At 34.9% G+C, this 12744-nt stretch overlaps 1 protein-coding gene across 3 annotated transcripts in view; it reads right to left on the bottom strand.

Moving 5' to 3' along the window:
* Positions 1 to 1166: 1166 nt before the first annotated feature.
* Positions 1167 to 12744, bottom strand: part of PLEKHF2 (pleckstrin homology and FYVE domain containing 2) — a 62657-nt gene continuing 51079 nt past the window's right edge. For 2 of the 3 annotated variants that reach the window (XM_037741880.1, XM_017538143.2), the window contains exon 2: positions 1167 to 3605. In XM_037741880.1, the coding sequence (XP_037597808.1) occupies positions 2842 to 3591 (750 nt within the window). In that variant the 5' untranslated portion in view covers positions 3592 to 3605 and the 3' untranslated portion in view covers positions 1167 to 2841. Of the gene's footprint in view, positions 3611 to 12744 lie in introns of all 3 variants that reach the window. The other variant, XM_017538144.2, reaches the window with a different exon arrangement.

The following is a 12744-nucleotide window of genomic DNA, read 5'->3' as shown; positions in this document are numbered from 1 at the left end:
ATGGAAGTGCAGATATCTCTTCAACGTACTGATTTCATTTTCTTCAGATGTTAGTATATACTTAGCAGTGGGATTGCTAGATGCTATGGGTAGTTCTGTTTTTACTCTTCAAGGAACCTCTACTGTTTTCCATAATGGCTGTACTACTTTACATTCCTACCAACTGTGTGCAAGGATCTCCTTTTCTTCATATCCTTCCCAACACTTCTCTTTCACCTTTTGGTAACAGTCTTTCAACAGGTCTCAGGTATAGTAATTATCTCATTGTGGTTTTAATTTGCATTTCCCTGATTGGTGATCTTGGGCATTTTTCCATATACCTGTCAGCCATGTGTATGTTTCCTTCTGAGAAATATCAATTCAGGTCAGTCATTCCTTCTGACAGTAATTGGACAGCAAAGCCAAATTATATAAAGGCAGTTCTCAATAACATTAAGTCTTATCTTCAGCATTTGGAAGAATGTTTGTTTTCTGAGCCTACGTGTGGTATACCCAAAAGGGAGTTTTGTTCACTGCTGTAACCTACTGCCTAGACAATGGCTGGCACATAGCAGGCACTCACAGCTGTTGAATGATTAGGCAAAATATGCATATCTTTTTTAGCTTAGCAAAGGTGGGAAATCCTCAAGTCACAATATACAGAGAACAGAAAGTGTTGTAAAATATTTTTTATTGTAAAAACAAAGTCAATAAAAGTTGACAATGTAAATGTTATCTCAGAACATTCCCCTTGGTTCCTGAATTTGCTAGATTCCTATGTACCAGCAAGCCTCCATTAGCATTTCTCAGGTTTCATGATCCTTTTCAGATATGTTGGTTGATTGTATGTATATATTGCTTAGAAATAAAAATCCACCTGATATTAAAAAAAACAAAAGAAGGGCCGGGCGCAGTGGCTCACGCCTGTAATCCCAGCACTTTGGGAGGCCGAGGCGGGTGGATCACGAGGTCAAGAGATCGAGACCATCCTGGTCAACATGGTGAAACCCCGTCTCTACTAAAAAATACAAAAATTAGCTGGGCATGGTGGCGCGTGCCTGTAATCCTAGCTACTCAGGAGGATGAGGCAGGAGAATTGCCTGAACCCAGGAGGTGGAGGTTGCGATGAGGCGAGATCGCGCCATTGCACTCCAGCCTAGGTAATAAGAGCGAAACTCCGTTTCAAAAAAAAAAAAAAAAAAAAAAAAAAACCAAAAGAATCATAAAAGCCAGCAAATGAACAAAAACCCCTAGTTTTGTTGTGCTTTTCCTTCATATTTCCTACAGGGAGATTTGTATATCTCAGATGCTTTCAAAATTTAATAGGTAAGTAAAATTAGTGCTTTAACCAAACAGTAAGATACCAAAGGGTCCTCCATCACAAGTTATTGAATCAAACCTCTCAGGACATTTGCAGTATATTTAGACTTGATTTTTTTAATTTAGAATTTAAAACAAACTTTAGACTGCTGATTTTCCATATTTCAAAGACTGTAGTTGTTTGCAGCATATAAACGGAGAAAGTAGTGCAAAATGCATCAAGTTTTATATGATAAATACATATTTTCAACCTAATGGCTGCCTCAAAAGCAAAAAGTCACTTCTCAAAAGAAATCTAGATTGACTTAAAGTTCACAATTTAGAAATAGCAATTGCTACTCTATTTTCATAGATTGCAAAATGATTTCACATACAGATTACATATACAACTGTTTTACAAAAATAGAAATATTGTTTGGGACTTTACAAAACTTTATAAAATATAACACTATATTTGCAAATTCAAGATAGTTTCACACTGAAATAGACAATACTTCCATGACATGAAATCTAGCCAAACTTAAAGTGGTCTGCCTTAAGACCATTCTTACACATTATTTCTTCCAGGTCTTCAAGCCTAAGTAAATCTATGCTCTAACATGGGCTCTGTAAAAAAGAGGTTGTTTATTTTCAAGGGTTTTAGAAGACGATTTTCAAGCCAGAAATAATGTTAAAGCAGATGAATGTATGTCTAAAAATATGTTTAAGTAAAAGTAGAAGCTAATGCAGTATGATAATTCTATGGAACTGATAAATTTCAAACCAAATTCCTAAGAATGACAACCTATTATTAATTTTAAAAATATATTTGACAATTATAATTTGGGACCTATGTAAAACAAAAAATATAATCACAACTATTTTGTGGAAAAATATTTATTCATATCGAGTCAAAATACCTCCAAACTTAGTTATTTGTAGTTGTCAGGTGAGAAGTATTTCCTAATTACACCCATTCATAAACACTCACTTTATCACTTCAAAGAGCACCAGTGTCTTTTTTTCAACAAACCAGAAAGTAAGAAGGTAGGGGCTTATTTCATGTAACAGTGCTATTATGATAAGGCACCACTAGGTATATGAAAAAGCCAAAGTATTTCCAAATCATGTGTTTTTGTTACTGGTGTCTTAACCATTAAACAGGATGGTTAGAAAAAAGCTACCAGCATTATTAATGAACCACACTGTAACCCCTTTCCCATAATTCTGTGCTTTTAGTTTTACCATATAACAGAAATGAAAACAATGTAGTACATCATCTGTTAAACATCTTTTCCCAATCTTCCAAGAAAATAACCTAAAAATAAACAAGAAACAAAAAATTTATCTGATATATTTGCAAAAGTCTATCCCTGTAGAAGAGTGTGAGGAGTGGGAGAAGGCAGGGGGACCTACTTTCTATGGAATATATTGAGGCACATAGGTTACAAGTTTCTCAGGCAAATTCATGGCTAAAACAAAACAAAGAGAGCGCTCAGAATCTACATTTCCCCCAAAGTTGATTTCTCAGCCACACCTGATGAAGTACTCGAAAGTGTGGCCTTAGTCACTGCTATCATCATCATCATCATCATCAGACATATCATTTAAAGGAGACTTCAATGACTGACTGTAAGAGTCTGATCTAGCAGGCTGGCATGTGGCCATATCCCCAGTAGAAAGCAGGTCATAGCAGAAGTCACAAATCCGCACAGGCTTGGAGGACTGGCTGGGAAGAAGAAATCTCTTTTCAGAGCAGGGCCCACAGACAACAAAACCACATTTGCGGCAATGGTGGCGACGATTAACAGGTGTGAATTTTGCTTTCTGACAACGCATACATACGGTTGCCTCAGAGTCGGGAACCCAGACAGCAGCATGTTCATTACTGGGTGTCTTTCCGCTTTTGGAGAGTAAATCAGTAACACATTTATTTATGTGATTCATCCATTCTGATTTCTCCGTAGCAGTGGCAGCATAAACTGCAAAAGATTTAGTTGGTGTCTTGATTAGCCATCCATTCCTTAAGTCTCCCTCATCTTTGATGGAATCAATAGTGACATTTTCCAGGGGAATAATATGTTGTTTGTTATATTTTTTCTTCTGGATGACAATATTGCCATATACAAGAATATCATTAAATAAGAAAAACTGCCTTGCTTTGGGCTTTTTCCTGCACAACTTAGTCAATACTCCTTCTCCAATAAGAACTCGTCCAGGTATAGTTAAGGGTTGACCAGCTGCTCCAAAACAGTTTTCCACTATACTTATACGTCTAGTATTTGCTTCACTGTTTGCCAAGCGATCCACCATCTTTCACTAATAGCCTTTTAAAAAAAGAAAAAGAAATTAGCACACAGAAATGATAAATTCCTGTAAGTTAATAAATTAGATATAAATTTAAGCTAACAAGTCATTGCTTTTACACAAAGGCAAAATGTTCTAAAATTCTTTCCCTCTAAGATAATCACTAGACACACCAAAAGGGCTAACATTTCTCGATTTTTAAAATAATCAAAAACACTTATTTAATACCATCTCCATGTAGCACCATACTAGTTAATCAGGTATATGTAAAACTATAAACTTCCTACAGACATAAGTGAAAGATGATTGGATAATTAACATAACTTATCTCTGCAAAATAATAAACCTCATTCAATGAAATGTCATCTCAATGGGATTCTGAACAATAGAGAACCAAATGTTACATAAACTAAGAAAAATGACTACAATTTTCCCAGTAAGCTATCACCACTGAGCTACAGCCTTAGTTCTCTCACCTGGATTACTAGAACTGTTTCCCAACATGTCTCCGGGCCTTCAGTCTTGCCCCTAAATCAGTCTTTGGGCAGTGATCTCTAAAATGCTAACTCGACCCCCATCATTGCTCAAAATGATCCCTTAACCTATTAAATACAGGGTGTTCCAGGCCTTTCATTACTTGGTTCTTACTTGTGACTCGAGCCTCACAATAAGTCACTCTTCACCTCAATTATTATATTCTAAGAACACTCGACTATTTGTAGTTCATTACACTGTTGTTCCTTTTACTACAGGTACTTACTGCTGCAGCTAACTCATACTCATCCTTCAAGACTTAGCAGGGTTATCATTATCTCCTCCAGGAAGCCTTCTTTAAACAAATTCCATGCTAGACTAAAAACCTTCCTGTGAGCTATTCATATTCTATGTATATTGTAGCTTCACCTTTACCAAAGGACTGAAATCTGTTCCTCCACAGACCACTGTGGAACACAAAAAGCAGAGATCATCTGATAGCTAAGTTTGAAACTGATACGGTCTGACACAGCAAAGGTACTAAACAATGTTAAGAACATTTTAACAATGTGCAAAAAACCATATTAATCTAGACATTTAATCTCTAGGTTCAATACTGACTTCACTCAAGTCCCAGAGTTGTATCCTATTTCAAACCTAATAAACTAATACTACTATACTATAACCAAGTCATACTAAAGAACAACAAGGCCTGAGAAGAAGAACATTTAAAGTTTAAAGACTAACAGCATAGTTCCAGTATTCAGCTCAAAAACTGACACTATGGTCCTTCTTGGCCCCCATTATAAAGGATACTAGAATTCTAGTTATTCCTGAATTCTGTCTCTCCCCAAATCCTGGGTCCTTATAAAGCCCTCTTGTCCTCCACAAGGGTAGGATGTGGCAGGCCTAAAAGTTGTTCCCAAGAATTAACAGGATACTGCATGGTTCCAAACTGGAAAGATTTCTCTAATTAGGACTAATCTGCCAGCCAATTAAAAGCCTACTATCCTATGCCCAAGTACATCACAGAAAAGGAAATAAAAACACCTAATAAACAGGAAAAGAGGCTCTCTTTCATAATTAAAGAAATTATGTTAAAACATTAGGATATTTTTCACTTACATTAATAAAAATTTTTTAATTTACTAAGATGCAGTACTCACAAAGGTGTAGGGAAGTAGGTACCCTTGTACACTACAGAGAATACGTGTACACACCAATCTATCTAATTAAAGAAACTTTGCTCACGTGCATAAAGATATGTACAAGAATAATCAGCACAGCACTTTTTATAAAGGAAAATAATTGGAAAAGCTCCAAATATACATCAGGAGGAATTGGTTGAAAAAGTTATGACACACCCTTAGTCATATCTCTTGAGAATAAGATAGACCTAAAACTAGTGACAAGGAAAATGCTCAAGATCTTCAAGTGGGGAAAGAGATGAACATCCTGATCCCATTTTTGTTTAAAATACATACTGTGCTTCATCACACCTAAGATGCTATAGATTTTAAGACATATTTATGAGCAACTCATAAAGAGAAAAATGTTGCCAATTAAACCACAGCATACTCTTGATTATAAGACAGCCCAACTTCAAAGACATAATATATAGTAAAAAATGTTTATCTTTAGACTCAATGGTATACATATTTCAAAAGCATCATCGTAGACATCTGTATATGTAAACACACACAGAACATAAAATTAGAAAATATCTACTATACTATCAACAATGGTAATTTATCTCTGGAAAGTATAATTATGGATCATTTTTTCATAATTTATATTATATTCAAGTATTCAACAAGTATTTGTCAGGCACTTAGTATCTAGGTGCAGGAAGAGTAAAAATAAACAATACAGGTGATCATACTTGAGTATGTGACAATAGATAAAAATTTAAAAATAAACAACAGGCAAGGTGTCTGTTCTCTTCAAGGTTTACATTCTAGCTGGGGAGGGGGAAAGAGAAAACAAAATCAAGAATCTAGTACTAATCAATGCTATGATTTTTTAAAGTGATGTTTAAAAGATAAACTGGGAGATACTCAGACTAGATAATCAGGAAAGTCCTTTCTACAGTGGAGTCATTTCAGCTGAACTAGATAGGCAGACATAAGGGGTAAAATATTCCAGGGCAAAATATTCCAGACAGAAGGAATAACTGCAAAGGCACTAAGGCAGGAAAAGACGTTGGCACTTTAGAAAAAAAAAAAAAAAACTGAAAAAAAATCTATCTCCACCTGAATCAACTACCAAGTCCACCCACTTGGACATATAGTTATTAACTCATATACAACACAGATTTCCTATTGCTGCTATTGGAATTAGTAAAATTATTAATAAATTTGTACAGTGCTTTTCACATTTATCTTTTGATTTTAACTGTTTGAATGCCTATGAAGTTACTACAGAAGTTTTTATTGTCCCCCAAAGAAGTATCTAATATTAGCTGAATTATGAGCTAATGAAGAAATTAAGGCACAAAGAGATTTAATAATGTAAAAGCAAAACTTAACCTGGAATGAACTCTACTCATAGGCAGTCCAGGCAATGTGCTGAGAACTTTGCACTTTATATTTCCTTCTCGCAGCAACCTTATGATACATGCACTATTAGTTCCATTTCATGGATGAGTAAACAGACAAAAAGGGGTTAAATAATTTGCCCAAGCTGTCACAGCAGAACAGGCCTCAAATCTCATTTCTCTGTGATGCTATACAGTATATTATGGTACACTAATTGTTCCTTAGAACGGTGGCCACTGACTCTACAAGAACTCTAAGAAAGCTATAAACCTCTGGACCTTCACTGCAAACCCTAAAAATACTGAAGAAAGATAAGGGAATACTAACTTGAACAAATCACCTGAAAGGATGGATATGTCATGATTTATCCTGTTGGTCTCTTGATAATCTTTCATTGTCCAAATTTTTCAATATATTAAGTCTAAACCTTTGTTCATAAATCTTTCTCCCTGTTTAAGAATAATGCAACTTAAGTGAGGTTTGGGGCATTATTAATTAGTATTTGGCTGCAGCAAAGCAAATACCTTTCAAGTCTGACGACCGACATAAATATATTTCATATTGCAAGGTTACAAATATAATTATTTCAACAATGAATAATGCATTCTTTTCTCTTCATTTATTTTAATGCTTCTGGCAGCCCACCTGATTGATGGATGGGTTGTGACCTATATCTGAACAACAATGGGCATGCACAAAACATAAGACCTTTGGCCTTAAGCAGCCCCTTCCATTATCCTTTTTGGTCCCGAAATATTTCCTGTATACGTCAGACATAAAAAAGATGGTAAGCACTGAACTAAAAAACCCAGGAATACATAAATGCTGCCCTGTATACACACACACACACACACACACACACACACACACACACACACACACAAGACAGAATGGTGGTAGGGAAATAGGAGGCAGCAAGGAAAGAAAGGAGTGGGGAGAGGTTATCAAAAGGAAAATCAAAAGTACCGCTTTTATCTGGGTTACAGCTAGATACCACAAATAATGTTCTCTGGTGAACTGGATTAGAGCACTACCCTTTGGCTCAGGGCCTAAGCAACGCCTCTCCCTTCCCCTAAATTAGCCCAAATATAAATTTACCTGCAGCACACTGAGGTGCCCCAAACAGTAAGAACGCTACACTTTTGTGAGAGGACTGGAATACAAGATCACAGGGCTTAGCCAAGGACTGAGTCCTTCCCGTATCGTACGCATTGAGGAGGACCAAAAGAGGAAGGAGAAGAGAGTTATAAACATGGCCCAATTTGATTAATGTCTACTTTCCTTGGGAAAGAATACCAGTGAATATAGGAAGAATGAAAAAGAAAGCTTTCCCATCCCCTTGCAGAAGTGGCTTCATAGAACAAATTCCAAGAAGCAAAATTACTGGGTCAAAAGGTATGAAAGACTCTTGCTACCTTTTACAAAATTTCCATTCTGGAAGTAACACCAATTTACCAAGCAGCACAATGACAGTATTCATTCCACCTTGTTCTACATATGGCATTTTTCTTTAAAAAATTCAGCAAGCATGACAGATTTTTTTTAAAGCATCTTGTTTTACTTTATTCACTTTTATTCAGTGTGTTTACTCACTCAACAATTGTTCATTGAGCACTTTCTAGATAGTGGGAATTATGCTTTTCTTCTCAGAGCTTGGAGGGCAGTGGAAGAGAAAGGCCATAAATAAATAAATAAACAAATAAATATCTAATTCCAAAAGATGAAGTACAATGAAGGAAACAAGCAGGTTGTCAAGATACAGGGGGAAATTCATTTAGATTGAGTAGAACAAAAAGGCCTCATGGAGGTAGTATTATAAACTGAGTCTTAAGGAATGAGGAGTCAGCCATGAAAAGGACATACTACGAACAAAGGTCCTACGATAGGAAGGAAAAGTACTTTTAATTTAACTGAATGTTTTATTCCACAACTACCTAATGAGGTCAATGATTTTCTAATGTGTTTATTAACCACTTGCATTTTAAAGATTACATATTTAGGGACTATTAATCTATGAGTATTTTACACATAAGGCTATTAATCTTTTTTCTGTTTTGTTTTTCCAGTTTATTACTATAGTTTTATGGTGTCTGACATGAAGTCAGTTGTATTTCTTAAGCAGTTAAACTTACAAATCTTTTGTGATTTTCTTCCATTATTCCTAAGTTTCCCTATCCAGGTATCAGATGCATCTATTTGTTATCTATGCTTTATGACACAAACTCTACATTTAATTCTTTTATCCAACTAAAATTTATTCTGGCATAGGTAAAAATACTTTTTTGCTTTCCAAATATTTGCATTCTAAAAGAGCTAATTGTTCCAGAAACACCAAGTACTATGTGACCTCAGATATTCTTACTTGTAAATGGAAATAATAGCACATACTATCAAGGAAAAGATTAATGAGATAATGCACATAAAATGTTCAGCAAATACTCAATAAGTGGTAACTTACCTTAATGCTATTAGTAATCTAATCTACTGATTTATGTCACTTTATCATACTAAATTTTTACATATTCTAAGATCTGCTTCTGGGCTACCTGGTTTAATCAATTAATCTGTTTCATAATTCTATGTCAGTACCATGTATCTGGTAGAATATTCTAGACCATTACTAAACTTTTTAAAAAACATTTTATCTAATTTTGTTTATTTGTCCAGATAAAATCTACTTAGAATAGTGGTTCTCAACCTTAGCTTCACATTGGAATCACAAGGCAGATTTAACCTTTGGCATATCAGGAAAAAAATGTTCACCTCAATTGACTATCTGGGTTCAAAATACTCTTTATTTTTAATATTTTAAGGAATTTTATGACTAATTTACAAAAATAATAAAGGGGTAGTTTAAAAAAGCTTTCAAAGAAGCTTCATAAAAACTTAAACATGACAAATTTTTTAATTCCACCTGATATTAAAGGTATATATATCCAAAATAGGCAACATCCTTTGAATGAAACTTTGAATGCATGAACCTGTAATGTTTTCATATTTTGTCCTTAGAAATACTGTTAATTCTTGAGTTTGAAAAACTCATCTAGGAAATCATCATTTGAACACCCATAGTCTAAGATTTCACTTATGCAATTAAATTCACTATCATTATTAATATGTGTTGTTTCTTTGCATTTATCTTGATTTAACAGTTCTGAAATATCTTCCTTTGCCTTTTCTTTGCTATTAAAGACAGAAAATAAAAAATGAAAAAAATATGAATTCTCAAATATGTTAAACAAAAGCTTAGAACAAAAATGCTAAAAAGGATTATCTCAAAACTGTTTTCCTATCTTTTTGAGAGATGGTACAGTAGTGATGCTATATTTCACCACTGCATCACCCTACTTGGCAATTCTACCACTCTTCCATTTTCTTCGTGTTGGCATAATTGGGGGAAATTAGTGAGTAATGATTAATAATTTGTAGGAAAATGAAATAGCAAAATGCTTTAAGATTTAGGAAAAGCAAAATCACTAAGATCCTATAATATATCTTAGATTTATACATGCCCAATGAAACCATACGGTAACTGCAAGCTAGAAGGAGTTTTATTCTACTTTTTAAAATAAGTAAATTTTGTTTTTGTTCTTTGGAAGACTCTAAAAAATGATTATAAAATATGAATCAATATAATAATTAGAACTTCTCAGAAAAGAAATCCAAAACCCAAAATTAAGAACAAGGAACTCTGCTGATAAATATCAAGGGTTTAAAAATACTGATACCTAGATTCTTCTCCAGATAGTCTAATTTTATTGGTCAGGGGTATGCAGGGTAAGACCTGTGCACCAAAATATTTTTAAAGCTCCTCAGATAATTCTAACATGCAGCTAAGGTTTAGAACCATTTTTTAAATTACAATAAATAAATAAAATCCCACTGATAAGTTGATGGAACTCACATTATATCCATAAATTAATTTAGAATTAACATCTTTACAGTTTTGAGCATTTGAGGGTGGTAGTATCTCTTCCCAAGGCTTCAAATCTTTTGGCATAGTAATTTTGTATGTTTCTTCTGCAAGATAGTTACACTTCTTAAATAGGCTCCCAGATTTTGTATACTTTTTGTTGGCACTTTGAATCTAAGCTCTTTTCCACAGTATGTTTTCTAATTAGTTAAAACTGTTAATAGAAAAACTATTGGTATTTGTTTCTTTTCACATTCAGGTTCTTCATAGAATTCTACTAATTTCAACAGTTTTCCATTTGACTTTTTTTTTTTTAAATGTTCTTTATCTTGTTTTCCAGCAGTGTCTGGCAGTGTTAATTCACAGTTGAAACGTAAGAATTACAGCAGAAACATATCTTTCATAAAGACAGCTTTTATATACCGACTTTTAAAAATAAATAATCAAAGGTTTCAAGTTATCTTCTTCACATTGCAGACAAGAACTGCATTTACACTGTCTAAGCTCCATCCTAGTCTTTTGGTAACATCTTGCTTTTAAAGTAACAAGTTTGATTTAAACCATCCTACACAAAGCAAGATTAATATTCTTTAACTACAGCTATAATTGGGTAACTCTATTCAGAAACCAGATTCCTTGGTCAACGGAATCAAATCTAAAATCCTTAACCTGGTTTTCAAAGCCCCTCACAGTCAAGTCCTAGCCTACTGCAATCTATCTTTCCAGTTTTACCTCTTTCTCTACAATTCTCTTTGTTATAGTCAAGCCAGACTACTAGCCATTATCTGAATATGCCCTGGGCTTCCTTCCCTACCTCTAAACTCCCTCCCTTGTTCTTCTCTATTTACTGAAATCTCACCAATTCTTCACGATGCACTCAGTTCAATAGCCTCATGGCCAAATATTGTGGCTAGGTATATCCTGTGGCCAAGTAAATCCTCATACCAATTTAATTCTACCACTTTATAGCACTTATAGTCTATGTGTTTCATAAAAATGTGTGTACCTGCTTGTTCCCAACAGATGTGGAAGTCCCTAAAAACAAAACCAAAAAAAGAACATTATTTCCTACAACTTTGTATTTGCAACAGCACCTAAAAAAATGCTTGCAATAAATGCCATCAATGTGCACTGAGCTGAATATGATCAGCAGTTAGATGTGGCAGCAGCCTCTCAATCTTGAGTTTGATGAAAATCAAAGACTTCATTTTTAACATCTATATTAATTTTCACAGAAAACAGGAACCACACCCTATGCATCAACTGTTTCACTAGACCCACAGATTTTAAATTTACAAGCAAATGTTGTGGTCCATTTAAGAACAGTATATAACTAAAAATTGGAAGTCTTGAGCAAGCCAGATCCTGTTTTTTAAAAAATTTCAATCTCATTATAATATACATAAATGATTTCTTCTCCAAAAAGCACAGCTGTTTAGTTAGTAAATAAAAAATGATGATTATGTGCATATTTGCATCATCACAAAACTCAGATTTAAAAACTCACATCATTTCAAAAAGTATTTGTACAGGGGCAGCTGTACAGTGCTGACAGCTGTAGAGAAAGCATTGGATAATATCTAAAAAATAGCTTGGGCCCAGTGGCACAAGCCTATAATGTTGGGAGGTCGTTGCAGGCAGATCACTTGAGCCCAGGAGTTCAAGACCAGCCTGACCAACATGGTGAAATCCCATTTCGATCAAAAATACATAAATTAGCCAGGTATGGTGGTGTGAACTTGTGGTCCCAGCTATTCGGGAGGCTGAAGTGGGAGGATTGCTTGAGCCTGAGTGGGGCCAAGGCTGCAGTGAATCATGATTGTGCCACTGCACTGCAGCCTGGACGACAGAGTAAGAAACTGTCCCAAGAAAATAATTAATTAAATAACATCTGAAAAATAAAGCTGGTAAAGCTCTACTAAAACACTACTGAGGAATTAGTTATCCTGTCACATCCCTGATCAATTTTCTTTAGTATCATTCAAAACAGTTACAATCTGCTTACTACATTCAAGGTGTATATGTTTGGTGGAAAAAAGAACAAAGCAGGCATCAGGAAAAAAGATATATACAAGGTTTAATACAAACCACAAGGAGGTAAGTACTATAATAAAAATATGAGCAAAGCCGGGCGCGGTGGCTCATGCCTGTAATCCCAGCACTTTGGGAGGCCGAGGCGGGTGGATCACGAGGTCAAGAGATCGAGACCATCCTGGTCAACATGGTGAAACCCCG

This window comes from Cebus imitator, unplaced genomic scaffold, assembly GCF_001604975.1.
Source record: "Cebus imitator isolate Cc_AM_T3 unplaced genomic scaffold, Cebus_imitator-1.0 Scaffold109, whole genome shotgun sequence".
In the NCBI taxonomy this organism is placed as follows: domain Eukaryota; kingdom Metazoa; phylum Chordata; class Mammalia; order Primates; family Cebidae; genus Cebus; species Cebus imitator.
This window is presented reverse-complemented; position numbering and strand designations above follow the sequence as displayed.